Here is a 27,819-nt window from a genome sequence, read left to right as displayed (position 1 = left end):
CTTGCGGAAACTGTTGTAAATCATTTTAGCAATGCCAGTTTATTCCCGTCGGTACATCCCTCTGTGTACTTCTGCCGCCAACAGCCACCAACGCAGGCAGACCCGCAGCAAGTGTTCTGCCGGCCATGACCGCCCAAAAGTTTTTGTAAGCGCAATAGTATATACAGCTTTTGCTCGCCAACCGCTTTTTTCTGGCTGTGAAGTATCAGGCAAGCTCATGATATAAACCGCGCCGCAAGCGATTGCGGCCCAAACCAATCGCCCGGCATGAATATCTCGCAACCCATCTCCTCCGAGGTTGAGTCGGTCGAGTTCACTTTCCTTTCCCCCGCCGAAATCGAAGCCGTCTCGGTCAAACGCATCGAGAATGAGAGCACCTTCGATAGCATGCTCAATCCTGTTCCCGGCGGTCTTTATGACCCAGCTCTGGGCTCATGGGGCGACTCACCGTAGGAAAAATTTTCGCGTTACAATGTGTTTCCGCCCAGCTAATCATCACTTGTCTTATAGATGTACAACTTGCAATCTGAACCACTTATACTGCCCCGGCCACCCGGGCCACATCAAACTGCCCGTTCCTGTCTACCACCCCATCTTTTTGGATCAGGCTTACCACCTTCTCCGAGCTGCTTGTCTCTACTGCAAAGGATTTCGACTCTCTGCTAAAGACCTGCATAAGTACATGTGCAAACTCCGGCTCTTGCAACACGGCCTTGTTCACGAAGCGCATATTGTTGGTGCGATTGGCGAAACCGACATATCCGACGACCTTGAAGCCTCTGTATCCCTCGAGCTTGACGGCAGTGAAGCTGAAGACGAGACCAGCTCCATCGATAATGTCACGCGCAAAAGAGAAAAGTACGTCCAGCTCTGCTTACGCGGGGGCAGAAAGACAAGGCGTGACATCAAGAAGGGCAAGCATGAAGGAACTGGGCAGATGCGTCGCGAAGTTATCAAGGAATTCCTCGCCGATGTGACAAAAAGGCGTGAATGCGTTAGTTGCAACGGCATCTCCCCGACCTACCGCAAGGACTCCTTTGTCAAAATTTTCGAAAAGGCACTGTCAGACAAAGACAAGGCCAAGATGGCACAGCGAAACCTAAAATTTGGCGACGCAATGTCGCGAGTCTATCAAAAGACAGTGGCTAAAAAGTCGCAACCAAATGGAATCACTCACGAGTCGAGTGAAGACGAGTCTCAATCAGGCGAAGATGCCACGATGCTGGATGCTGATGAAGAAGAGCCTACGACTGTAAAACCCAGCCGCCCTGCCGTTCAGCAACGATACATTAGCCCTATGGAAGTGCATGCTCGCTTGGTCGAGCTTTTCAACAAGGAGCAGGACCTCGTCTCACTTCTGTACAACGCTAAACCACCGACGAAGAGGACTACGAGAACAACCCCCGACATGTTTTTTGTCACCATGCTCCTCGTTCCACCGAACCGATTCCGCCCTGAGGCCCGCACTGGTGATTCGCAGATATCGGAGGCGTCGCAAAACAGTCTGTATAAGAACATCTTGCGCAGCAATGGCAAGATTGCTCAATTGCACAACAATGTGCAAAATGGCAGCTCGGACATGACAGCACTGCATCTTGCATGGGTAGAGTTGCAAGAATCTGTGAATGCCCTCATTGATAAAAACAAGAATCCCGTCCAGGGAGCCGCCGCTAAGCGCCTCGAGGACGGCATCAAGCAGAAACTCGAGAAGAAAGAGGGTCTGTTCCGCAAGAATATGATGGGAAAGCGAGTCAACTATGCCGCGCGAAGTGTCATCTCGCCTGATCCCAACATTGACACAAATGAAATCGGCGTTCCCCCTGTGTTTGCTCAGAAGTTGACCTATCCGGAGCCTGTTACAAGTCACAACTTTAGAGATATGCAACAAGCCGTCATTAACGGTGTGAGCAAATGGCCAGGCGCCATTGCAATTGAGGACGAGAATGGCCAAATTGTCAATCTTCGCAACAAGTCTGTTGATGATCGCATCTCGCTCGCAAATCAACTCCTCGCCCCTACAAATGCAAACGCTCCCAAGACGAAAAATAAAAAGGTCCATCGCCACATGACGAACGGTGATGTCGTGCTCATGAACCGTCAACCAACACTGCATAAGCCGTCAATTATGGGACATCGTGTTCGAGTATTGCCGGGTGAAAAGACGATTCGAATGCATTACGCCAACTGTAACACCTATAACGCCGATTTTGATGGTGACGAAATGAACATGCATTTTCCTCAGAATGAAGTGGCGCGTGCAGAGGCGCTTCAAATTGCCGATACCGATCATCAATATCTTTCTGGCACCCAAGGAAAACCGCTTCGAGGCCTTATTCAGGATCATCTTTCAGTCTCGATTGCTCTTTGCAATCGCGATACCTTTTTCACCAAAGGCGACTACCACTCTCTAATCTACAGTGCCCTGCGACCCGAGAGTGGCCACATTCTAGCAGAGAGACTCCAGCTCGTACCGCCAGCTATCATCAAGCCTGTTCCTCGGTGGACTGGAAAGCAGGTCATTACCACAATACTGAAAAACCTCAAGCCTGCTAATTGCGGCGGCCTGACGATGCATGGAGATACGCAACTCAAAGCAGAACAGTGGGGTCCTAAATCGGAAGAAGGTGTTGTGCGAGTGCAAGACGGCGAGTTGATAACTGGCATTCTCGACAAGTCGCAAATTGGACAAAGTTCTGGTGGTCTTGTTCATGCTGCTCATGAAGTTTATGGCTCTGCTATCGCCAGCAAGCTGTTGAGTTGCTTGGGTAGACTTTTAACGAGACTACTGAACATGCGAGCTTTCTCTTGCGGAATGGATGACTTACGACTTACAGAAGTCGGTGAAAAGGCTCGCTTACAAGCGCTGGAGCAGGCCAGCAAGATGGGTCTCAAGATTGCTTCTGAATATGTTTCCCTGCCTGGAAACTCAGATCCAGCCAATAATCTTCTGCTAGAACGTCTCGAGGAAGTCTTGCGCGAAGACAAGAAACAAGAAGGTCTTGATCTATTGATGAACCAGGGTACAAAAGACATCACCGACAGCGTCCAAAAGGCCTGCATCCCCAACGGCCTGGAGAAGCCCTTCCCGAAGAATCAAATGCAGGCCATGACTACGTCTGGTGCCAAGGGTTCTCGAGTCAACGCCTCGCTCATTTCTTGCAACTTGGGTCAGCAGGTTCTAGAAGGCAGACGTGTGCCGCTGATGGTTAGCGGAAAGACCCTTCCTTGCTTCAAACCATTCGAGACACACATCGGATCAGCGGGCTATATTCGCAGCCGATTCCTGACTGGTATCCGCCCTCATGAGTACTATTTCCATCATATGGCTGGCCGCGAAGGTCTTATCGATACAGCCGTTAAAACATCTCGTTCCGGCTACTTGCAGCGATGCGTCATCAAAGGACTGGAAGGTCTCATGGTGTCTTATGATGCCTCGGTCCGCGATGCGGATGGTTCCGTGATACAATTCCTCTATGGTGAAGATGGCCTCGACGTCACAAAGCAAAAATATTTGCAGAACTTTGACTTCATTCTCGAGAATGTTGCTTCGGAAGTTGTGCAGCTGAAGTATGATACCAAAGTAGTTGAAACACTCACGGCCAATCGAGACGCGTTCATGAAGTATATGAAGAGCGCTGTGAAACACGCCAAGTCGAAGGGTTCAACCTCCAAAGATCCTCTGATCGGCTCCTATAATCCTACGACCAACACCTTTGCCATGTCGGAGCTGTTCTATGAGGCTATGTCAAGCTATGTCAAAGAAAACAAAAACGGCCTTATCCGAGACAAGAGCAGTCAAAAGCAAGCACAGAGTAATGTCGCCCTCAACCGCAAAAACGCCGAAACCCTCTTCGCTCTCAAGTACCAGCGCTCTCTCGTCGAACCAGGTGAGGCGGTTGGGATCGTTGCTGGCCAGTCTGTCGGTGAGCCTTCCACTCAGATGACGCTGAACACATTTCACTTGGCTGGTCACGCTGCCAAGAACGTGACACAGGGTATTCCTCGACTTCGAGAAATTCTCATGACTGCCTCTGCAATTATCTCTACGCCCTCCATGACTCTTTATCCCCGTTCAAATATCTCGCCCGCCCAAGCGGAATTGTTCACGAAGAAGATCAGTCAGACACCACTGGGGTACATTATAGATGACATTACTGTTGAGGAGCAAGTCGGCCGCGGGAAGATTTATAACCAGGCCAAGATCTACAAAATCAAGATAAAGTTCTTCCCATCTGAAGAATACTGCCCAACATATGCCATCACGGTATATGATGTCATGAACTCGATTGAGAAGAAGCTAATGCGCCAAGTCATCATGTTGATGAAGAAGGAGATCAAGAAGCGCAGCGGCCAGAGCACTGGGGCTACCCCGGAAATCGGTGTTCGGTCTGGTGTCGTGGAGGTGGCATCGGCGGAAACAAATACGGAGGGCCGAAATGATGATGACAATGACGATGACGATGGCGACGATGGCGATGCCACGAGCGCTAAGCAACGAGCAAACCGTGGGGAGGAGGTGTCGTACGGTGACAACGACGACGAGGATGACGCGATCCAGCAGGCTATGAGTCGGGACGCCGCGGACGAAAGTGACGACGAGCAAATGAATGGCGTTGAGAATGGTGCGCCTGCAGAGGATGACAGCGAGGATGACGACGACGAAGACAACATTCAACCTACAACCACGGCCCGAGCAGAGCGCGTCAAGAATAATTTCGCAGAGGTATCCGACTTTAAGTGCGATGAAAAGGGCGGAGCGTGGTGCAACATCACAATCGAGCTTGACTCGAACTCCCCCAAGCTGTTGATGCTGAACTTGGTTAAGAGTGCTATCACCAAAACGATGATTCGAGAGATTCGTGGTGTTGGCTCTTGCACATACGTCAGTGGTGCCATTCAGGCATCGGGAGTGAATCTGCATGCGATGCAGACATTTGCCGAGTACATCGACCCCGATAAAATTCAGACAAACGACGTTGCGGCGGTCCTGTCCATGTACGGCGTCGAGGCATGCAGAGCCAGCATTGTACGGGAATTGGGCGACGTCTTCGGTGGTCACGGTATCTCGGTGGACAACCGCCACTTGAACCTGATTGCGGACTACATGACAAGAAATGGAGCGTTTACAGCCTTTAGCCGCATGGGACTAAAGGGCAATGTAAGTCCCTTCACAAAGATGAGTTTCGAGACGACGCTCGCGTTCCTCAAGGATGCAGTACTGGACGGTGACTGGGATGATTTGACGACGCCCAGTGGCAGGCTAGTGTTGGGCCGGTTGGGCAAGCTGGGAACTGGTAGTTTTGATGTTTTGACAAGAATGCCTACGCATCATGTCGAGTCTTTAGCATAGAGCTTTGTTTTATAGGTACCAAAAATTGTATTTGTTTCTCATGAGGTACACGGCACGCTATCATGATGTGAAGGATTCGTAGCGACAGAGTGTAATTGTTCACGGTTGACCTGGACCCCACTGAGCCGCGGGGCAACAAGCAGCAACGCGTGGTGGTCTTGGTGGCGGATGAGAGGGGGTCGGGTAAAAAAAAGCCCATTAAACTTGGCCGCCAGAAAGCGCGCCACAACGCGTCTCCCTCCTTCTCGCACGCTCGTCATCACACAACCCATTCGCAGCCCATAATGTGTACGAATGCCCCAATCCCCGTCGCAAAGCAGGACTCTTGGGGAATACTAACACGACAAATACTGTAGCAGCATACACGGGATTCTCAAAAACCGGTTACGGAGCCCAGGGCGGCGACGACTCGGGTGGTTTCATGGCAGATGGCTCCCAGCAGGGTAGTCAGAGCGGTGGCAAGGTGCGTTAGCAGGCCGGGAAATTGTCTCCGTTGAGAGCGTTGCATCGCGAGACGGTGGATCGAGCACCCCAGGAAAAAAGAATGACATTGTTACTGACCACTCATCACCCAGGCCTATCAGGATGAATCACTACGACCCGTCACCGTGAAGCAAATTATCGAAGCCGAGGAGGGATACTCTGGGGGCGATTTCAAGATTGATGGCGCTTCCGCTCCCCAAGTCACATTTGTCGGGCAGATTCGCAGCGTTAACGCGCAAGCGACTAATATCACGCTCAAGATTGACGACGGCACCGGCCAGATCGAGGTCAAGAAGTGGATTGACGGCGACAAGCCCGAGGACCCAGATGCCTACGAACTGGACTCGCACGTCCGAGTCTGGGGTCGCCTCAAGTCCTTCTCCAACAAGCGCCACGTCGGAGCGCACGTTATCCGCCCCGTCGCCGACTTCAACGAGGTCAACTACCACATGCTCGAGGCCACATACGTGCACCTCTTCTTCACCCGCGGGCCGCTCAGCGGCGCGGGAGGCGCGGGGGCACAGCAGCAGAATGGCGGCGCCAACGGGGACTCCATGTTCGTCGACGGCGGCGCGGGCTACGATGGCGGCGCGAGCCAGAACGCCAGCAAGCTGACGCGGTGCACGCCTGGTGCCAAGAAGATGTTCAACTTTTTGAGCTCAGCGCCGGGTAGCAACGAGGGCGTCGACATCAACATCGTCACCAGCTCGACGGGCATGTCGACGCGCGACGTCTTGACGGCGGCAGATGAGCTTCTCGGCCAGGGTCTGATCTATACGACGCTAAATGATGAGACGTGGGCAATTCTGGAATACTAGCGAGGCGGTCTGGGGCGGTTTGCAGGGTAGTGGAGGAACAGTGGGCAAGAAAACTTGTACAGAATACGCGGTGTTTCGGATATAGGTTGAATTTCGCCATATTAGAATGTTGCAATGATTTATTATGCGGAAATTGAGTTGGCTTAGGACTTAAGGTGTTGACGGATATCAAGCGACTGATCCAAACAAACGGGAACAATGAGCGTTGCGAAAGCTTCACTGCGTCCCAGGTCCACCGCACAGGCATGGAAGCTAGACTCTGGCAATACGGCATCAATCTAGTATTGCTCTTCTATCGACTCCTGGTCTGATTTCTATAGCGCCAATATCAGGTCGACACATAGGTACAGAGAGTATTATGCAACAGCTTCTGATAGGTACTCAGTAGTGGCTAATATGCGGGGCGCAGAGGTTGTTAGTGGTTGAGAGCTGCCTCCACACCCAGCGAGGCTTGGCTGGTTCGTTCAGTGACATTGGCGCCAACTACCAGCCGCGACCCTTTTGCCTTTGTCGCCTCATCACCAGCCTTTGCCTCCACGTTCCACCTCACCTGGCGGGCCTGCATCTCGGAAAGAAAAAGCCAGAGTATCGATCGTGCCCCTTCACCCACCGAGAAGCGGCGGCCAGGCTCTTTGCCACCGCCTTCGACGTCCATCACTCTCTCTCCGCCCGCACGCCAACCGACCTCCTCCGTCATCACCGAGCTCCGTGTGGCCCTTGCCCGCTCTCAGCCCCTCTCTTCCGCCACCATGGCGCCCAAAATAGAAGCCCAGGAGATTGAAACCTACTGGAACATCTTTTGCGACCGCACGGGCGGCGGCAAGTACCTCACCGGCGAGCAGGCCGCACCCGTCCTCAAGAACTCGGGCCTGCGCGATGACCAGCTGGAACGGATCTGGGATCTGGCCGACGTGGACAACGATGGAAACCTGGACTTTGAAGAGTTTTGCGTTGCGATGCGCCTCATCTTCGACGTTTTGAACGGCGTAAGTCCTCAATTGATGCTTGCTCCAATCCCCCTCTCCCGGCACGGCCAGTGCGCTGATATGAGCGTGCCAAATCTTCTAGGAGTACCAAGATGTCCCCAAGACTTTGCCAGACTGGCTGGTCCCTGAGTCCAAGGCGCATCTTGTCCAGGCCACGCGTGCCATAAGCGGCAGTCAGCCCCAGTTCGAGCAAGTCGACGACGATGACGAGTCGGCTGGTCTGAAAGACGGCTTTGACTGGTACATGAAACCTGAAGACAAGACCAAATATGAACAAATTTACCAAGAGTCGCGCGATGCGCGCGGCGAAGTAGACTGTAGGCATTTCAACCTTTGATTCCCTATCAGGTGCATCAATGCAGCTAACCCCATTCAGTCCATGCCCTCGGAGACTTGTACGAGTCCTTGGATGTTCCTGACACCGACATTCGATCCGCATGGAACCTCGTCAACCCCTCTGCCAACGCAACCATCAACAAGGACGCCTGCCTGGCGTTTCTGCATATCCTCAACAACCGCCACGACGGATTCCGCATCCCGCGCACAATCCCGGCGTCGCTGCGCTCCAGCTTTGAGCGTAACCAGATCGACTACCAGCTCGACAGCCAACGAAACACGGGCGCCAACTCTCGCTGGGCGAACAAAGCCGACGACTCGACCAGCACGGGCCGCAAGACCAAGTTTGGAGAGCAGTACCTGACGCGCCTGGGCCGCAGCGGCTTCAAGACGGCCGGCACAGACTTTTCGACGGAGAAGACGGAAGACTGGGAGGAAGTGCGGCTGAAGCGTAAACTAGCGGATCTCGAAGACAAGATTCGCAAGGTGGAGGAGATTGCGGAGCGCAAAAAGGGTGGCGCTCGCGACTCCAAGCCCGCCCTTGTCAAGAAGGAGCTCGACCAGCTCCTCGACTACAAGCGCCGAGAGCTGCGCGAACTCGAGGAGGGCACGGGCAAAAGCGCCGAGGGCTCCGGGCTCAAGAGCATATCGGAGGACCTGCAAACTGTGCGCGAGCAAGTTGAGGGTCTGGAGACGCATCTTCGATCGAGAGAGCAAGCGCTGGAGCAGATACGGCAGGAGATTGAGACAGAAAGGAGCAGATAGAATACATGGGACTAGAAAGGGAAGGCAGAGACGCTAGACGGGTATACACGCTGCCATACGAGTCTTTTGACAGCAGCTGCCGTCCTTTCGTAATAACATATTCATCCTACATTCATCATTACCGTCACCACAGTCCCTATCATTACATGCAAAAGCAAGGCGTCAAGTGCTACCACATGGAACCATCCACGAACTTGGGGGTTCTTTCGACGCCGAGCGTCCGTGATTTGGCAACCCATACCGCAAATGATGGTATAGGTACCCAGCGGTACCGTCCGACGCCGCCCGAGCGTCCCGTAGAGAAGAGTACGATATCCATCACCGACCCTCGGCGCTCCGGCTCCTTCCCAGACAAGGCACCGGTGATGTTGTTGGCCACGCAGCTTGCCTAGAAGGAAAAAAGAAAGAAAGAACACATTGTTTTAGCCATCTTGACGCCAGCAGCTGCGCACGGGGGTGCCGAGAGGTTTTTTTCAACGTACCTGTGCCTCCGTCATGAGGTATCCGGCGCCGGGCCCGCCGACCACATCCCCGACGGCCCAGACGCGGGCCGGCCCCGGAACGCGCATGTACTCGTCGGCCCTGACGAGCTTCTTGTCGTCGAGCAGCTCGGCCGGGACGAACTCGGAGTTGGGCGCCATGCCGACGGTCGGGAGGTACAGGTCCGTGACGATGGTCTCGCCGTTGGAGAGCGTGACCTCGGTCCTGCCGGCGCCGCCGTCGCCGTCGTCGACCCCCTCGCGCGTGCCCACGGCGCGGACGCCCTTGCGCACGACGACGCCCATGGCCGTCAGGGCGCGCTCCAGCGCCGGCGCCGTGGCGTCGCCCCCGACGAGCGCGTCGCCCCCGCCGGCCACCAGCACCACGCGCTTGTCCGGGAACTCGTGGCGCAGCTCGCCGCAGACCTCGACGCCCGTGGCGCCGCCGCCGGCGACGACGATGTGCGCCGCGGCGCGCACGCGCGCGGCCACGCGGTGAATGTCGGCGACGAGGTCCGCATGCGAGCCGTCAGCCTTCCACGGCATGCCGGGGACGGCGGAGCGCGAGCCGGTCGCGATGACGAGGTGGTCGTAGATGAGGGTGCGGCGCGTGGAGGCGCCGTCGCTGCCGGCTGTCAATATCACCACGGAGCGAGCCGAGGTGTCGATGGACTGCGCCGCGCCGCAGATAAACTCGGCGGCCGCAGGGTGCGCCGCCGTGTTGTACTGCTCCAGGCCGGGGCCGATGGGCTGCAGCAGCTCGTCATCTTGGAGCAGGTCGGGGATGATGACGCGGACTGCGGCAACGTTCCAATAGAAATGGCTATTCTGAAACTATTCTCAGCAGCCGCCGTTTGCGGCACGAGGACCGAAGAAGACGGTTGCGCCGTGGGCGGGGACTGACGGACTGACCTTGGATACTAGGATGACCTTGAGGTCTTGGTGTTTGGGTAGGGTGTGCTTGAGCAGCCGATGCGCCACGCCCAGGCCGCCAATCGAGCCGCCCAATATCACTACTGTCTTGCCAGTCATGGTAAAGGCTCCTTCAAGATAACGCGTGAAGATGATGATGAAGAAGAAGAAGAAAAGGAAGAAGTGGTGCGGAAAACAAGATGGGCGGACTACTTGGTGAAGCAGTATAATGTAGCTGGCGTTGTGAGCGGCATACTAACGGTACGAGCCGAGAGTCTCCGATCCAGCCTAGCTATCGCCGTTGAATGCGAGCGTAGTGGCTCAGATGGGCGGCAATGTATGAAACAGTTTGAGAAAAAAAAACCAGTATTGTATTGGCTTTCTATACATGATACACAATCGTCCATTTTCCAAAAACATGCAAATACACAATTCTCAAGCGGTGAGCGACTAATAGTTGCCTGCCTACCGAATCTATAGGTAGCTACTCAGATACCACCCCGCACTGTGTGGCCTTTGGAGATGTGGCTTTCCTGTGACGCGGACCAGAAAGAACGAACCCTTTGGAGCCATAAAATGTCTTGGAATGAAGCCACGTCCCCTGTCGCGCGATGCCGCTTTGTCCGTTTTACAAAGGACGCGCGCATGGTCGATGAGGCGTGCCTCGCAGGTCGGTGGCTGTGTGGTGAGGTCATGTGAAGATTGGTGGGCTGCCACCCAACGTGACGCGCACTAACTAATAAACTGGCATGACATCAGACGGTGGAAGGCCTCGTCAGATCGGTGGCCACATTGCGCGAAAAGCCTGCGAAAATGTCTCCAAAAACCCAGGAAAAGAAAGGAAAAAAAAAAAAACAGGCGATATATTCTTGACCAGACGGCTTTGAAAAGGAAAAACCTGCCAGCGAAATACAATATTTGATTCGTTCAGCGTTGAGCATACTAAATAGTAAGGTAAGATAGCACTTGCTCATAATCACAGCCCCGCAACCTAGCCACACACAGCTCCCCTCCTCCGCCTTTCTCTAACTCTTCGGCCACGAGCCCCTCCAGGAGCTGCTCTCTTCAAAAACAACCCCGACCCTTCCAAACCCTGTCATCTGAAGCCCTAACCATCTCCCAAATCATTCATCATGTCTGCCGCTTTCCAAAAGGCCGCCGAGGACTCCAAGAAGCTCCTTGCCAAGCCCAGCAACGATGAGCTCCTTGAGCTTTACGGTACGCCCCCTCCCCTTGGTCCCCTACCCCGCCTTGTGCTAGACATGATGGCGCACTTGCCAGAGGACGCGGAATCAAGCTTCGAGATGAATCAAGTTTCGAGCTGTGTGATGGGAGGAGCTGACATTTGGGCATCTGTAGGTCTCTACAAGGTTGGCAACGCCGAGGACATCTCCAGCGCGCCCGCTCCCGGCATGTTCGACATGAAGGCAAGTCTCCGTGAAACTCCGCCCCCTTCTTCTTCCTCTTCCTCCTCCCCGCCGCGCGGCTCGATCTCCCCGCACACTATGACAGCCATCATTGGTGCAGATGTACGGGTAGCCGAAGCAATCGTTACGTTGCGCGCCAGGAACAGGGAAGAGAAACAAGGTCCTTGCAGGAAGCAATTCCACTAACAAGGGCGACGAATATAGGGCAAAGCCAAGAAGAACGCATGGCAAAAGGTCGTCGACGAAGGCATTTCGCCTGAGACCGCCCAGGAGCGCTACGTCGCTCTCGTCGAGCAGCTCAAGGCCAAGCACGGCTTCGACGAGAACAAGGTCCCCGATGCGGTGGGCAACTAAGCCTTCGACGAAACCGTCTAACAAACGGGAGAAAAAAACGTGTACATTGAAGGGAGAAATAAATATGCGACGCGTTGCTAGTAAGGGATGGGCAGGCTGGACATATATATACCTATATCTTTACACTGTGCCATTCTCAATACAACGCTTCATCTTCTTCTTCCGACGAGCGCGTTGAATATATGGAAATGCTGGGCAAACCAAGCCAGGGTGGCAATTGGTTGTTCATGTGTTCTCACGGATGCTAGGCTTACTACAATGGCGATGGTCAACCCAAGCCTATCCGGCCCAGCGGTCAACTGTACCAACCTTCAATCCGCCACAGCCGTGGTTATGGTAACCATTGGCCATTCGCAGGCCCGCAGACCATCTAGCCTCGGTCGTAGGTGATGGAACTTGCTTCGAGTTTCCTCGATGTGCTTGGTCTGCGCCCGATTAGCTTCCCTCTTTTCTCTTTCATCTACGCTTGCCCTTTTGCATGGGTGCCGGGGTCATCACGACTAATGCGTGCATTGGTCTGGGGATGCGGAAGCTGACCGCTCGAATGAGGAACCACGGCGAGATAGATTCCGGGTGCTGTAGGGGTACAAGTAGTCAACGATTGCGAATGAGCGAAAAGACAAGGGACCAGCTGGTTTCTGGGTCCCGATCGAGGCCCCCCTTTGCCAAAGAATGCGAGACGCCATGTCGTACCGCGTCGGAAAGGAGGGGGTGAGAGGTGCGGTGTGGTGTACATATAGCACTAAACACGAGATTGAACCAGAGAGCCAGAATCCGTGTATGTGGTCCATCGGCGACACTCGTGGAATGCAGCACGAAAAAACGCGAACAAGAAGAAGAAAAGAAAAAGAAAAGAAATCCAAGATGCAATGGAATGCGGGGGGCTTCCTTTTCGAGGCTGCTTATTGTGCGTTTTCGCGCCCTGCCGCCTTGAGATCGAGCTGTGCCCAATTTGCATTCCAGTCATCTGATCATCTGGGTCATCTGAGTGGTCTCCATCAAATCGTGTTTTTCTTTTGTTGTGATTCAGATTTTAGCGCGTGCCGATGGAACGCGAACGGGGACCCAAAATAGGAAATACGGTGTCAGTCGCGAAGGAAGAGTGAAGAGAAGTAGAAAAAAAAAGAGTGACTGAGAAAAAGAAAGAAGGAAACGAAGGGGTGAAAAAAAAAGAGCAAAAAAAGCAAAAAAAAAAAAAAAAAAAAAAGCAAAGAGGAGTACATAAAGGCAAAAAAAAAAAAGAAAGAAAAAAGAAACTCCTTGGTTTGTGTTTTGGGGTACGAGACTTTGGTCTGTTGTTTGTTGTTGTTGGTTGTGGGCGGAAGCATCAACAGAGCCCGTGGCCAAAGTAGTGACCAAAGGACTCATCGAGCAGCTGCATGTTAGACGAGCCAAGCGCGGTGGCAGCAAGGAAAAAAAAAGAAATCTCAGTGTTTTTTTTTTCTCGTATTCAACGGCCGAAATTGGGCCACTCTGGGGTTGTGGCAGTGCTGTTGGGTCTGGGGTTGGTTGCCGAATCGGCGGCCAAGCAAGATAAATATCTCCGGTTTTTGTGGTCCAAGCAAGGGAAAACAGGGTATATATCATGACGAGAACTATATAAAGTCCGATTAAACGACGTCTTGCAATACATTTACCCGAGAAAACACGACGAGTGAAGCCGGAGCAAAAAAGACGACGTACTAGCTAGATTCACGCACGAGATGGGGAACAAGGTAGAAAAGCAACGTATGTCTTTTGAGATGAAAAATATACGGATGTCGAGTGCCCAACATTTTGTCACTCGACGCCTCCCTCTCCTCCTAAATCTGCCTTTACATCTTCCAAAAATGCAAAATCCCTCGATATTCGTCCAGAGAAAAAAAAAACTAAGAGGCTTTACACCAAACCGTGCAACTCCGGTAAAAGAGTCGCTAAATAGAAGGGGAAGCATCGCACTTGGTAAAAGAAAAATAAAAGGGTTAAACGAGAAGCCAAAAAATCCAAACAAGTGGACAGAAGCGAAGAAGAATGCCCAGCACCAGGTACACTCTCGAGCAGAGCAAATGGTGAAAAGACAGATGGCCACGCCCCGCCTTGATTCAGCTGCGCTGTGTTGTCATGAAACTCGTAAACTTGTGGCTGCGCCGAGCACAAAACGTGCCGTAAACCACCAGGGGGGAAACAACGCCTCCACTGTCGAGGAGTTCTTTTCTCTTTCGTTCATCGGGGCCGTCGTTCCGTTTACAGGAGAGCCATGGCGCCGGCGGCAACGAGGAGGAGAGCGCTGAAGCTGGTGGCGGCAGCACCGTTGGTTCCGGGAGGAAGGACGGGAGGGTTGACGGGAACACCACCGGTAGGGACGACACCGGTAGGGACAACGGGGATGCTGACGGTGGTGTTGTGGCCGGGGTGGACAGGGTGTCCGGTGCCAGAGGCCGAGGGGCAGATGGTGGTGGTCAGGTCGAGGGTCTCGGTGACGACAACCGGGCTGGTGGTGGTAACGGCCGTGGTGGTGTTCTTGGCGGGAGCAGGCTGAGGCGTAGGAGTGGGCGTGGGAGTAGGGGTGGGAGTGGCAGACTCAAGACCACCAGAGACGCTAAAGGCAGCGGCGCAAGCTGCGAGGTCCAGGTTGTTGGGGCAGCACCAGGTCTGGGCCTTGTGGTCGTGGGTGCAGTAGTAGCCGTCGTCGCAAGAGTCTTTTGTTGTTGGTTAGCAAACGAGGGCTGCTGGAGGGTGAGTTTGGATGCGACACGACACGCGGGATGCAGTGTCGCGCCGTTCTCCTTGGAAAGGGGGTTTCACGTACTACCAGAGCCGTCCTGGCAGCAGTTCTGCTTGGCACCGGGGTTGTAGCAGTGAGAGACGCCATCGTTGGAGGGGCAGTCGGCGAAGCCAGTACCGCAGGCCTCGGCGCAGGTGTTGCCGGCACCGCACTTGGTGGTCTCGGGGTTGTAACCAGAGGTGGAGCGGCGCATGAGGCTCAGTCCGGGCATGACGGCAAGACGGTAGGGTTGAGCCTCGGCGGCGGCAACAGCAGCTATGGTGGCGACGGTGGCAATGGTGGTGAAGTGCATTTTGAAGGAACAAGTGTTGATCTTTGCTTTTTCGTGAGTTGCTGGGGGAAGGCGAGGCGCGAATAAGTGTAGCGAGTGTGTATTAGCTGACACAGCCGTGTGAAAGAGTTGTGAGTTGTTGTTGTGAAGGAGTGGAACGAGTATTGAAGAATACTCTGGTCTGAAGAGACGCGTGAGAAGAGGAAAGGCTGTGTAGCCGCGCAAAGGCGATGAGCTGGACGAACGAACGAAGGGTTGGTGATGTGGATGGAAGAGGAAGGGGAGGCAAAGCAAACGGGCGGGTGAGATGTGTATAAGGGCGTTTTCTGGAAGGGGGGGGGGGCATGGAGGGTAGCTGGGGCGTGGCGTGGGTGGTGTGAGTAGACAATTTCCCCTTGTGGACGGAATACCTGGGTGCTGTAACTTGGTTGGTAGTGCCTAACTTACCAATGTAGGTACCAATGTGCCTGGTGCCTGAGGGCCATCCCGGCGACCATCCATTTCAGGAGGGGCCGCCCGCAAGGGCCACTTTTGTCCACTCAAAGCGCGGGCCCACTCGACTGTTACTGAGGACTACTCAAGTACATTACAGATTACTTATACTACCTAATAAGTACCAAAGCAGCCAGACAGCCAAGCGGCGCATCTAAACGGCAAGACGGACAGCTCACTTTACTCGTGACCCTGGCCTAGGGAAGCAAGTCGCAAAGTAGCAAGTCTAGCGGTCCCACAGGCGAGTCGTGAGCACACCATGGTCGTGAGCATTTTATAATCGGTAATCTGCCATCTGTACGGATTACTTACTCGGCGCGTATTACTCGGTACACTCTTGACAATCCAACCACTGCTGCATTCTTGTTTAGTGCTCATGTGCCTTGAAGAGCTGCAGCTACCCGAAGACAAGCTGACGATTGTGCCTGCGCTACTGTAAGTAGAGTGAAGCCCATGTACTTGCCAGACTGGAGCGACGACGATCCCACTCTCGGAGATGGTGGTCATCAGTCACCAGCTTGCTCATATGAGGCCCCAATTTGTATTTTTGTCCGTATGTACGGATACTTGCAGCAGAAACAATGGCACAAAGAAAAGAAAAAAAAAACGAAAACTCATGATTCGCGTAAAGTTGTGCGTGTTGGTGGTACTTCTTTTGGCTAGTCATGCATTCCATCCACCACAAGTTTTCTTTGTGACAGCGCCAGGACGACGATTATCTGACCTGATGCTGCGCTTCCTGTCCGTGGCCATCCTTATCGCCAGCTTCTCTTGTGGTCGGTGCGGATGGCAGGGACTGGGGAGGAAGGTCAGCCAGTACCCCAGTACTTGCGGAAGCATTGATTAAAAAACGGGTCAAGGGGAAAGCGTTCAGCCCTTTTTTTTTTCCTTTTTTTTTCCTTTTCAATTTTCATCTTCTGTTTGCCCCCAACTGGTGGATCATGCTCATTTCCCGAGATCCACTTAGACTCGCAATGTCCACCATATTCATTGGCCAGAGGTAGCTCTTTTGGTGGACCTAGCCGACCGCTAGCCCTGTTCCTGAACTACCAGTAGACAGGAAAGTGCTGCTGCAGCTGCTGCTGCTGCCACACCTGTAATGTCGTCGAGCCAACCAGCACGCTGCACGTCTCTGGTACCTGCATCTGCAAGGTATGGCTATTACTCTATTACTTACTGACTGCTCTCTTTTCAGTACTGGTAAATTGTAATAGGTCGTTACACTAAAAGGCGTATTTGGTGTCACTCTTTCTGAAACGCAAACCAAAATAACGGGCGGTGAGTCTACTTAGGGTGGGTGCTGTGGCTGGTGTGGCGCAGCTGTACAAGCGAAGTACCGCAAGTACCGTAAGTACTTGGAGTGGTGTTGTGGACAAGGTCGGCAGTCATCGGTGTATCGCGGAGGGCCATTTTCGTCACTCTGGACTGCGTATCAGGCGCTCGGGGCCCTTTCCGCGTCGTTACAAACCCATTGAATAACTATTATACAATTTTGGCCTGTTGACTTTCGACCAGAGTTGCCTTCATTGTAGAATACAAGTCTAAGTTGTCCCTTTTCCATGGCCGACCGTTTGGGAATACCAGCTTGCGAAGTTCATTTAACAGAAAGTTTAGAGGCTTATAATATGCCGAGAAGGCTTTTTCCGTTGTTTGCAAGTAAGTGCTCTGGTCAGCGACTGTGCCAAGTTTCAATCGAGCCAATACGTCGTCTGGTTCATAATACCAACGCTCGAACCCAGATGAACCTCTGTCCTTGCCCGGGCCATCATAGTGAATGCAGATCCAAATTAAAACCCAGAAAAATGATTCCAGATCGTGCATAAATGAATGCTCTTCACCTAAGAGAGCCCCAATAGCCATAAACGCGCGTGCGCCAGTTTTGCATTTGCTCCAGAGGCTGCCGACCGACGCCGCTTAATTGCCAGGTCAAGGTCGATTAAGAAAGCATTGTCTTCATTCTTGTTGATGAGAAGGTTATTGATGGAGATATCTCGATGCAAAATGCCTGCCTTAAGGAGTGACTCGTGCCCCTCTATACACTGCACAAAGGCCATAAGCAATGTGTTTCTAGAGCTCGCCTCATGAATAGGCTTGCCGCAGTCGCAAAGGATAAGTCTTCGGTGAGCACGGTCTTGTCCGGCCGCGGTACTCGATTTGATGGGTGATGCCGAGTTAGAACGCTTGTTTGGCGGTTCAGGCAAATCTGTTCCACTAAATGGTCGCTTAAGGCGCTGACTCCCGCTTCGGCTTCGTTGTGGCGTAGTCGCAGTACTAGCAGCGCCGGCTCTCGTGCGTCCTAGGCGAGAGTTTAAATCACCCAAAAAGCTGAGCCCGTGGCGAACGTTTTGCAAGACGTTGTCGACTGCGCCGTCCACAGAAACAGTGGCATGATAGTACTACATTAACCACACCGTTTTCCATCGCTTCACGAAGCATCTCGCCTTCATCTGCGCGCTCTGTACGGAGTATATTGCCACAAGTCTTTGACAACTAGTGGGGTCGTTGGGTCGACATTGGAATAGGCCTCCCACGGCTTCAGGGGCCTCGCGCACGAAGCGCCCACGATATATAGACCGAAATGCATCAAGGCCATTTCCAATAGAGACATTTGGAATCACGGTTACTCTTTTCTGAACACCACCGGTCATGGGCTTGAAGGATACTCAGGGAATTCATCCCTCCGACTGGAAGTTGGCTGATTCCTGGCCAGGTTTGGAGGAAAAGCCACTGTCTGAAGTCGTGAAGTCGCGGAGGTCAGAGATGACCTGCCCCAGATTGACCTGTCCGAGTTGGCCTTTAGCGGCGATTTTGCCGATATTGGGGCTTGTACCTACTTAAGTAGGATATAGAGTACTCGATAGAGGATAGAGTATAAGTAAAGATTAACTTTAAATAAGTAAAGAAATTTTGATATGATTTAAGATAACAGAGGCTTTTTCAATAGAATACTGTTTGCTGCTTCTATTCCACTTCTATGCCTATCGCTATACAGGGCTGAACCTCGTGCAAGAGCATTATTCCCAACGTAGGTACCTACTCAGTAGCAACGCCTAATTCCCACCAATGCCAGTGCTCTGGTGCCACCAATTTATGCGGGACAAGGCTGAAAGTGTGTTAGAATGCAGGAACCGTCGATGCCGTGGAGCTTGAGTTAAACCGCATATCATAGCATTGACGAGAAATCAACTTCGTAGAGCACACGGTGGCCAAATTGAAGTAGCATGCGTGATGATGGACCACCATTTGGCGACGAGCTGGTGGATGTGCAAGAATAACGAAAAAGTAACAGGGCAGCGCCGACTCAACCCGCCAAAGCTGGCTCATTTACTTACCTATTCGTTTTTGAACGGCACCTGGCGAGACTTACTGGTACTTGCCCCACAACAGCACAGCCACATCCAGTGACGGCCCCCAAAGAAGTGACAACGCTGTTGCTCGAATCCTCGGCATACTAAGTAAGTAGAATACAGGCAAACAGGGTACAAATTACTCGATACTGATAATACAGTGTCAATTGTCCATCTGCCTCCGCACCAAAAGCTTGGCTGCAGAGCCAAGCCTATTTGGCTCCCGGCCCTCTCTAATAGTACTGAGTATGCCAGCTCATGGATGCTCTCCACTGCAACTTGACTGCGACAAATCTACTCGGTAGGAATCGGTAAGTACATACTGGTGAGTAAGTAGACGCCAACCAATCTGTAATCGGTACCGAGTACGGAGACTCCGTAAGTACGGATACTTACAGACTACTTACTGACTTCACCGCCGCATTTCATTAGGTTCCTGATCAAGAACAAAGGACGAGCCTCGCCCTAACCCACTCGCGACAAACCCATTCCTGCCCAGCAGCGGGCGGCATCTGAGTTAACTAATCGTCCTGCAGATTTTTTTTCCAACACCGCGTCCCGGGTCTTGCGCCAGTACTGTCTCTTCCCCTTTCCACTACGACGATACCTTCAAGTAACAAACGGACCAGAGGCTTCTTTTTCCTTGGCCCATGCCCCTCGGTTCATTCTTCGTCCCACACACCACACCAGGTTCAGGCTCACTCGGCACTCACCCGTCGCATGCCCCTCAACGTCACTCTGGCCCCCGTCTCTCTCACTTTTTTTACCGGCAACAGTAAGAGGGAAAAAAAAGTTTGCCTCTCACTCTATGTACTTGCCACGACCTAGTCACACTCATGTCCTCTCTTGGGTAAGTATTTACTCCATCTTCCATTTAGAGAGCGCATTGGCACGCGCATTGATACCCGACTTGACGCCCGTTTCGTTTCACATGCTCATGCTCATGCGCACCAACCTAGTTGCCCGATACACTCTCTATTTTTCCAGGCCTGCTCGCCCCTCACCGATCCCTTCTTTGGTATCCTCGAGATCCATCGCATCATGCCCATCACCCGATTTGTGCTTTGCCCGCCTTTTTCGCGTCCCCATCATGCCTTGTCACGTTTCTGAGCTGCCATCATGTTGAAGCTAAACCAAGTGGGCGAAACAAACACAGTCCCGCGCCCAAGCCACGCCTTGTATCTGATACACGCCTAAAGTTGCCCATCATTCCACTTCCAATCTTGGCGCCCTCTCATCTATCTCACTTTACTTGACGGGAAAAAGACGCATTGATAGCTCATGAGCATGCCACGCTCGACCCATTGTCTTTGTGACGATGCGTAGCGACTAGCGACCCTATTTGTCTCAGTTGCTCTCGAAAGAAGAGAGAAAGAAAGAGGGAGTGACGGAGGGAGAGAAAAAACGCTGCCGCTCGTCATCTAGACATGTTGGCATCCATCCCCAAGTGTTTGGTGTGAAGTTTTTTCTTTTCTAAACCCGCCGGTACATGTACAAGCACATTGCCGAGCTGATCCCCCCACTACTTACTTGCCGGCTATCCCAAGGTTTGGTGCGGTGAAGAAGAATGGCGGAAAATTTGGAAAAAATTTCCTGAAAGATTTTCCCAAGCAAGAACGCTTCAAGTCAGACTCGTCGACCTGGGGACCAACAGAAAAAAATGAACTGGAGAATGACGGCGCTGGTCATACACCACCATTCCCAATGGCCTGACACACCACTAGTTGCTACCTACCCAATAGTCTGGCTTACATCCTATGAAGAGACGCGCACTGAAAGTCATTCGAAACTAGCCACGTCGATGGCTACAAGCATTCTACGTACTGCTCAGTGCTACTCAATACTTACGGATACTCCGTACTGGTAAACGAAGGATCACCTGTCAATTATTATTAGACACAAATGCCGTAAGCATCCGTAGTGCCCCCATGGGCCGGCCAGGTCTTCCCGGGTCAGGGCCGGGGTCCAATAGGCTGACAGGCTGGGAGGCCGTTCCTGTCGGGTGTCTGTGGCGCTGCGACATTGCAGGGGCTTCATTGATTCGCAAAGTGCCTGTCTTGAGTGAGATACGTACCTGTGTTGTCCGTTTTCCCAACGGACATCCAGTACTTATCCCTTTCAACAGTTCAACGCGTGGCCCTGTCTCACTACGTGTGTTTGTCACGAGTGGTCATCGGCCGGCTCCCTGCAGGACCTAGCCCAAACGACCAAAGGGGAGAAGGGAAAAACAAAAAGGGCAATCTGTTCAAACGACTAGACAAGTTCAATATTTGCTCATCTCCCCCCCCCCCCCCCTTGTTCATTATTTCGTGGGGTACCATCGCGTCTTGCAGCCGCACAAAGTCCTGCTGTTGGTGGTGGTCGCAGATTGGACGGCCGTAACCGCCCAACACTCCGCATCCAATTTCCCTTGCCTCATCAGGGGTTTACCACTACCCATGTATTTGCTCACCCTCGTCCTATCAACTACCTAGGTAATCACAGCGTTGCATCATTTGATGGACGCTGAAATTCTTCAACGACACTTTTACCAGGCGAGATTATGAATGAAACAAACTTGGTTGTGATGATGATAGTATTACATACATGTACTCCGAACATCTCGGCTTTTGGGGCACGTGGGCACGAGGGCTGCGCAGCGTGTAAATTGCCTCGCTCCGGGCGCCATGCAAACTGTGGCTTACCTTGCCAATGTAATAATGCCTCTCTGAGCATTCGGGTACTAAAACTAGACTATATCAATGCTGGACGGCTGGTCCGCGGCATGTAGAAAAGACGGCTTCACTCAAGCATGGCATACTTTCGGCGCTCATGCGACCATTTCGGCTAGACCCAGCCATATCAGGGAAGTCGTAATAGTACAAACCAACAACAGAAGCAAACAAAACATATCTGGTTATCAGAAACAAAAAAAAAACTCGAGCCAAACGGTTTTGGACCAATCCTGTCGCTAGCCTCCTGCTTCACTCCCCCTCTTCCCCTCCCATCTTGGCAATCCACTTGTTCATGTGAGAGTACTTGTCCTCAAACGTCCGCTGCAGGCGCTCCCCGGCCTCATACATGGGCTGGCCGGGCTTCCAGTAGGTGAAGCAGTTGTCAAAGATCTGCCGCACGTCGGCCGCGAACTCGTCGTCGTCGCGGTACGCCCGGCGGTCCATCTTGCCCTTGATTGTCATCAGATCCATTGGCCGCTTCACCTTGTCCAGGTAGTCGGGCACGCCGTCCTCGGCCGGCTCGACGGGGTCGCGGAACGGGCCCACGAGGCGCGTCCAGAACCCCGGCCCGGACAGCATGCGCGTCAGCAGGTCCGCGCAAAAGTCCAGCTTGGACGCCGTGGAAAAGGTGCGGCCCTCGAGGTATGCCGACGCGGATCGTCTCTTTTGCGCCTTGGGCGCCGCAGCAGCAGTCGCCGTCGCCGTCGCCGCTCCCTTATTCTTGGGCACCGGCGCCGAGTCTGCGCGGATGGTACCGGCCGCCGCCGCTTGCGCAGGCACGGCGCTCACACGCCTGCTCCGCTTGGAGCTGGCGAGGGCGTCCTCACCATCCACCGCTTCTAGATAGTGTACGTTTTTCCTAGAAGCTATCCCGTGTGATCGATCGCCGAGGGTATTGCGCTCAAACGAGCTCATGGCAACGACCAGCTCGCTCAGCACCTCTTGCGGCAGCGACTTGGCAAACTCGGCCCTCGCAGCCGAGGATCTCATATACTCGGCCGTCCACGAGAGCAGAAGCTGCCTAATTGCCGACCCTTCTGGGGCCTCCTTCCAGACTTGCACCAGCAAGGGCGTTGAGGGTATCCGCGATGTGATCTTCCTGCATTCTGTCATGGCATCCAGCGCCCGGTCGCACAGTCCCTCAATCTCGAGTTTGTATCCCAGGTTCCACAGGTTGACCAGCGCTTCGTAGGACGGTGTTACTCTGAGGTCGGCAATAACGTCCCCTGTAAAGAGAAAATGCTGTGCCAGTCCAAACACCTGCACCGACGTGTCCGGCAGCTTGACAATGTGTTCGAGCTTCTCCTCATCCTTGTGCTCTTCGAAGTATTTTCTGTAGTACGCACTGCGGTAGCACAAAAAGTCCTTTTGCAGGCCAAACGGCTGCTCATCTGGACCAATCAGTAGTATTACAAAGGTCGGATGCGGCTTCCTACTCACTGACCGTCAACAACTATCAGTTAATGAATTTGATTTCTGAGAACTCACAGCCATGAAAACTCCGGTATATTAGCTTTCGGCTCGATCAGTTTTGTGGCCGCCGCTAGCTTTGACTCTGGTACTGCTCGTGGCTTTGGTATTGGCTGTGGTTCGGGGGCGAGAGTAGGAACAGGTTGATTGTCGGGTTTGCTTTCAGCCGGTAGCCCCTGCACAACAATAACTGCGTCTTTCGACATTTTCTATCCTCTGACTACTACCATGGTTAGATTGCGATGTAGGCGGCGAGTTCGGTGCAAGGTAGGGCCGAGGGATGCTCTCGCCATGTCAAAACAAGGCTTGCAAACGGGCCACACGTTACCCATGACCACGGATAGTTGGTGGGCAAATATTATAGCCACAGCACCTCTGGTTGAGAAAAATGAGACATGACTCATATTTTAGAGGGCATAGATTGAGTTGAAGGCATTTTGTGATGAGATGGAATGAATTCAGCACGTCTGTGCCTAGGTCACGTACCTTTGTCCGCTTGCTCTCGGGTTGTGCTCAAATCGGCCCACCGTTTACAGAGCCATTCCTCCTCCAATTGCACCTGCTATGCTTATTTTTGGCGAGTAATAGTATACAGCTCCCGAAAGAGATGAGAGTTGGCAATTGGAACCGAACTGGCAGCACAAACGATGACTGTCGCGATGTAACCAAGATTCTATTGTTATGAGTGAGTGACTGTGAGAAAGCCAAAACGTACGTGTGATTATGTAATCACTTCGACATGTAGGGTAGAGCACACCAAGGCTCGGAATTGCTGTGGTTTTCTTATATTTATTTATTTTTCAAAAAAAAAACACATAAACCTTTGTGAACATATTCTTGGATACAATGGTACGTGAATCTTCTTCTTGAAGATTTTCTCATTCTCAGTCCGAGGGCAGTGATCCACTAGTCATTTCTCGGCTCCTACTGAACAGCGCTCACATGCACGAACACATATTGTACTTCGTAGGAATCCTGAAACCTCATACTCTCCCTACAGCAGATGGGCAGGCGAAAAGTTTGACGCCTAAATTGAAGGTTTTTGGAGTGGGGGGAGGGGGGGGGGGCGCTGCATACTCATTCTGCGGTGGGATTTCCGTGACGTGAAAGCCAGCAGAATTTCATTTGTCTACTGAATCTCATTGAATATCTTATTTCTTTGCTCCCCATTTAACCATAAGAATTCGTAGGGATTCAGGCGCGTCATCAGCCAGACCCAGCGCAGTTCTACCCTCGTTGTCTCGGTGATTGATATCCATCTTGCCGGTTCCCATGAGTGTTGATATAATTTGGCTTGCCCACTTCTGAAACAGGGTCCTTCCGAGGCGGGGATGCTTTAAGATTTGGTGTAGTGCTGTGCTTCCATCATCTGCCAATAGCATTGGGTTGACATCATTCTGCAGGAGCAAACACACCGCAGCGGAATGGGCTCCAGCAGCAGCTTCGTGTAGAGGCGTCCATCCCGACTTCCAAAATTCTGTAATTGGAACCTTTGATCTTGCGCGAAGTAGAATATTAAGTGCTGCGGTGTCGGGGGGAAAACGGCACGCCAAGTGAATTGGAGTTGTGCGTCGTGATGTTAGGATATCGACATGCTCTGCGAGCGTATCGGCACCCGCCTCAACAAGCGGCATCACCAATCCCAATCGACCATTCTGGCAGGCCACATGCAAAGGTGTAAGGCCATCTTGCGTGCTTGCGTTAAAATTGGCACCCTTCTCAACCATGGCCTTGATTACTGTCTCCAAGCCGCATTCATCAGTGCCGCCTCGGCAGATCTCATGCAGCGCAGTGAAACCATTGTAATGGGTGGAAGTCACGTCTGCCCCATACTTCAGTAGCGCACGAATCACAGTCACATTGCCACATTGACAAGCTTTGAGGAATGGCGTGGTGCCATCAATTTCGACAGCATTGGGGTTGGCTCCGTGCTGAAGTAGAAGAGTTGCAACCTTGGGAGTACCATTTTTACATGCCAAGTAAAGAAGGCTGACGCCTGCAGAAGACGTTTGAAGCGGGTCGGCGCCTTTCTCTAGCAACATCTTGGCAATAAGAGGGAAGCCCGAGCATGCATATTCAAGCGGCGTGGTTCCGTCGTCAAGTCTTGCTAGCGGATCAGCCCCGTGGTCGACGAGTTGTTTGGCGATGCCGGTATGGCCAGCTTGGCATGCATCGTGTAGTGGTGTGCGGCCAGTTCTCAATATCGGATGTGAGCGTGGTATGACACCTAACAGCATCCGCACTGTCTGTTCCCAGCGTGCGAGGCACGCGGCATGAAGAGGTGTCCCGCCATGGGATGCACGGAGCACTGGGTCCGCGCCATAGTTGAGCAAGACTTGAACGACCTTGTTCATCCCGTTTCTGCAGGCATGGTGTAGCGCTGTGTCGCCAGTGATTGTGACCGCCCCAACTTTGGCCCCCCGCTTCAGCAGCTCTTCTGACAAGGTTTCGCTACTGCTCTGGGCAGCATAGAAGAGAGCAGAGCGGCCCTCTGTAGTTGTCATATTGACATCTGCGCCAGCCCGCAACAACACAGTAATAGTGGCCCTCTGTTTCTCCTGAAGAGCACAGATAAGGGGGGTTGCACCATCAAGCCTTTGTTGGTTGATATCCATTCTTTGCTGCCGTATTAAACGCTTCACGGTAGCTGTGCAGCCATAAGTGGCCGCAGTATGAAGCCAAGTGCTCCCTATCTCATCAGTGGTCCTCTGCTCGATACAATCTAATTCTAGCAGCTTCTCAATTATATCAGTCGACTTGTGCTGGCATGCAATACGGAACAATGTACTCGCGTCGGTTCTGACTTTATCTGATGCCATTAGAAGCTTCACTACCGATATCTCCCCCACCTTGAGGGCATGCGTGATAGGTGGCGTGCCTTGGGCATCGGCCAGATTGGGGTCAACGTCCAGCGTTTCGAGTAGAAACTGAACCATTGACTCGTTTCCGAGGCCGGCTGCCCAGGATAGAGCTGTTCTCCCGGTCCTATCAACTGCATTGACGTCGACTTCTTCGGAATCCAGTAGTAGCTGTGCCATGGTTGGATATTTAGTGGCGAGGCGGACAGCCCAGATAAATGGGGTACGGCCGTCGGCATCAGGTTTATTGATGTCGATTTTCGCCGACTCGACCAGTGTGCGGACCACAGAGACTCTATTGCTCCGGATCGCAGAGATGAGAGGAGTTGTCCAGTCGTCGGGGCCGGCGTCCGGGCGCTTGATCGTGGCTAGTAGATAGCGGACGACCTCAACACTTGCTTGTGGAATTGCGAAATTAAGCAGGTTGCAATCGCGCTGGAGGAAAAATCGAGAGTTTATATCGATTTTTCCTGAAGCAACTAATAGCTTTATCATATCCAAATGACCGTTTTGAATGGCGACAACCAATGGCATACTGTCAAAGCCGTGTGCCCTGACGTCCACCAATGCACCCGCCTCGATTAGCACAGATGCAATGGCCAGCCTTCCAGTAGCGGCGGCGGCCGCAAGTGAAGCACTGAAGGGGAGATTTCTTAGAATAGACGAGGAATATATGTCGAATGCAAAATTGTCCGGGCGCAGATTGCCAGACCGCCGGCGCGTGGCGTTAGGGTCAGCCCCGGCCGCGAGGGCTTTCTTGACGCTGCCCATTACGCCGCAGTAAGCTGCCCACTGCAAGGCAGATGAATTTCTTTCGCGCGCATTACGGACGTAAAGCGCGTGTTCCAACGCATCCCGTAGGCGGCGGCATGTCTGCAGGAGTCTGTTAATGGTTGTATCGGAAAGGAGTTCTGCTAGCAGCAATAGTATATCGTCGGGGAGGTCTACCAGCCTAACGCGTAGCGCCGCCGGCATTGCGAAGGGATGGCAATCACTGGTCTATCAGAAACTTTGTCATTTCATCCTGTGATAGAGGAATACGAGGAGATGGCAGATGTAGTTGTGGGTTCGGGTGTGGATGAACGATGTGAGGGTTCAAGCAAAACGGGTCAACCGTTTGCTGTCCATTCGTATAAACTAAGGTAGTTGGGTAGTACTCAGTAGTTAGGCAACCGAGCACCAATTGAAGTGAGCCACTCATAACAATCTACAGACCCATATTGCAAACGAGACACTTTGAACCAAATTAGTTTTAAAAAAAGACATTCTCGTCTCTGGTTTGTTTTCCGAACCTTCCTTGCGCAATAAATCATACCCATAATGTGTGACAATTATTTGATGCACGGTTACTTCGCGAACTTTGTGGTGAGGCTGTCCGGAGCAGAGGCACAGATATGTGCAATTTCCATTCAGTCACGCCAACAGTTGAACTTTGAACTCAAACCGGCAGCCTATCAGCCGAAGCTGCTTTCATTGAAATGAGATGCGCAAGTCTCCAGAACATATCCATTCGGTCGTACAAGTCAAGTGGTGAGCCGAAGTCTACGACTTTGCCCTCATCCAAAACAGGAACCTTGTCGAAACCTAGAATGGTTGCCGAGCGACTTGCAACAATTATCATGGTCGTATCCGACAACTAATGGTGGATCGCAGCCGGCCTTGTGCTGTTCGTTACCATGACCATGGCCTCGTTCATGACGACGATGCACATTGAGAGTGAGACAAAGCCTAGCCCTCTTACCGGGTGTGTCACGTACTCAAGTCAGCCTATACTCCATATATAGCCTCGCATCGGGTTGGGTAGATATAGTAGCTCGTAGCTGTTGAGTCTGCATCGCATTTGTTGCCGTTCTTGGTGCGGCAGGGCTTGCTGTGAGAAACGATCATAGGTGCAAAATGATCATCTCATCGGCAATGCTTCCAAGAGTTTGGTATGGCCTCTTGATCCCTGCCCTAGCGACTGCAGCCGAGGCTTTCAAGAACTTTTCCGAAC

At 52.6% G+C, this 27,819-nt stretch overlaps 7 protein-coding genes across 7 annotated transcripts; 4 read left to right on the top strand and 3 right to left on the bottom strand.

Moving 5' to 3' along the window:
- Window positions 1–267: 267 nt before the first annotated feature.
- Window positions 268–5,350, top strand: V2A60_003422 (DNA-directed RNA polymerase I core subunit RPA190; the record flags this gene model as incomplete). The annotated part of the gene is made up of 2 exons (XM_083254757.1): window positions 268–449; window positions 511–5,350. 2 exons carry the CDS (start codon window positions 268–270, stop codon window positions 5,348–5,350), a joined length of 5,022 nt encoding a protein of 1,673 aa, XP_083110883.1.
- A 284-nt stretch (window positions 5,351–5,634) lies between these two features.
- V2A60_003421 (uncharacterized protein) lies at window positions 5,635–6,651 on the top strand (the record flags this gene model as incomplete). Its single annotated transcript, XM_083254756.1, has 3 exons — window positions 5,635–5,638; window positions 5,707–5,813; window positions 5,926–6,651. 3 exons carry the CDS (start codon window positions 5,635–5,637, stop codon window positions 6,649–6,651), a joined length of 837 nt encoding a protein of 278 aa, XP_083110882.1.
- A 749-nt stretch (window positions 6,652–7,400) lies between these two features.
- Window positions 7,401–8,738, top strand: V2A60_003420 (actin cytoskeleton-regulatory complex protein END3-domain-containing protein; the record flags this gene model as incomplete). Its single annotated transcript, XM_083254755.1, has 3 exons — window positions 7,401–7,637; window positions 7,720–7,954; window positions 8,014–8,738. The coding sequence occupies 3 exons, from the start codon at window positions 7,401–7,403 to the stop codon at window positions 8,736–8,738; spliced, it is 1,197 nt and encodes a 398-aa protein (XP_083110881.1).
- A 169-nt stretch (window positions 8,739–8,907) lies between these two features.
- V2A60_003419 (NAD(P)/FAD-dependent oxidoreductase) lies at window positions 8,908–10,249 on the bottom strand (the record flags this gene model as incomplete). The annotated part of the gene is made up of 3 exons (XM_083254754.1): window positions 8,908–9,126; window positions 9,221–10,045; window positions 10,130–10,249. The coding sequence occupies 3 exons, from the start codon at window positions 10,247–10,249 to the stop codon at window positions 8,908–8,910; spliced, it is 1,164 nt and encodes a 387-aa protein (XP_083110880.1).
- Window positions 10,250–11,262: 1,013 nt separating this feature from the next.
- Window positions 11,263–11,910, top strand: V2A60_003418 (long-chain fatty acid transporter ACB1; the record flags this gene model as incomplete). Its single annotated transcript, XM_083254753.1, has 3 exons — window positions 11,263–11,347; window positions 11,489–11,658; window positions 11,761–11,910. The coding sequence occupies 3 exons, from the start codon at window positions 11,263–11,265 to the stop codon at window positions 11,908–11,910; spliced, it is 405 nt and encodes a 134-aa protein (XP_083110879.1).
- A 2,223-nt stretch (window positions 11,911–14,133) lies between these two features.
- V2A60_003417 (uncharacterized protein) lies at window positions 14,134–14,966 on the bottom strand (the record flags this gene model as incomplete). Its single annotated transcript, XM_083254752.1, has 2 exons — window positions 14,134–14,588; window positions 14,699–14,966. The coding sequence occupies 2 exons, from the start codon at window positions 14,964–14,966 to the stop codon at window positions 14,134–14,136; spliced, it is 723 nt and encodes a 240-aa protein (XP_083110878.1).
- A 6,781-nt stretch (window positions 14,967–21,747) lies between these two features.
- V2A60_003416 (uncharacterized protein) lies at window positions 21,748–26,801 on the bottom strand (the record flags this gene model as incomplete). Its single annotated transcript, XM_083254751.1, has 3 exons — window positions 21,748–22,889; window positions 22,939–22,951; window positions 25,818–26,801. The coding sequence occupies 3 exons, from the start codon at window positions 26,799–26,801 to the stop codon at window positions 21,748–21,750; spliced, it is 2,139 nt and encodes a 712-aa protein (XP_083110877.1).
- Between the last annotated feature and the right edge of the window lie 1,018 nt (window positions 26,802–27,819).

The sequence above is a fragment of the Cordyceps javanica genome, chromosome 2, assembly GCF_051103115.1.
Source record: "Cordyceps javanica chromosome 2, complete sequence".
NCBI classification, from domain to species: domain Eukaryota; kingdom Fungi; phylum Ascomycota; class Sordariomycetes; order Hypocreales; family Cordycipitaceae; genus Cordyceps; species Cordyceps javanica.
This window is presented reverse-complemented; position numbering and strand designations above follow the sequence as displayed.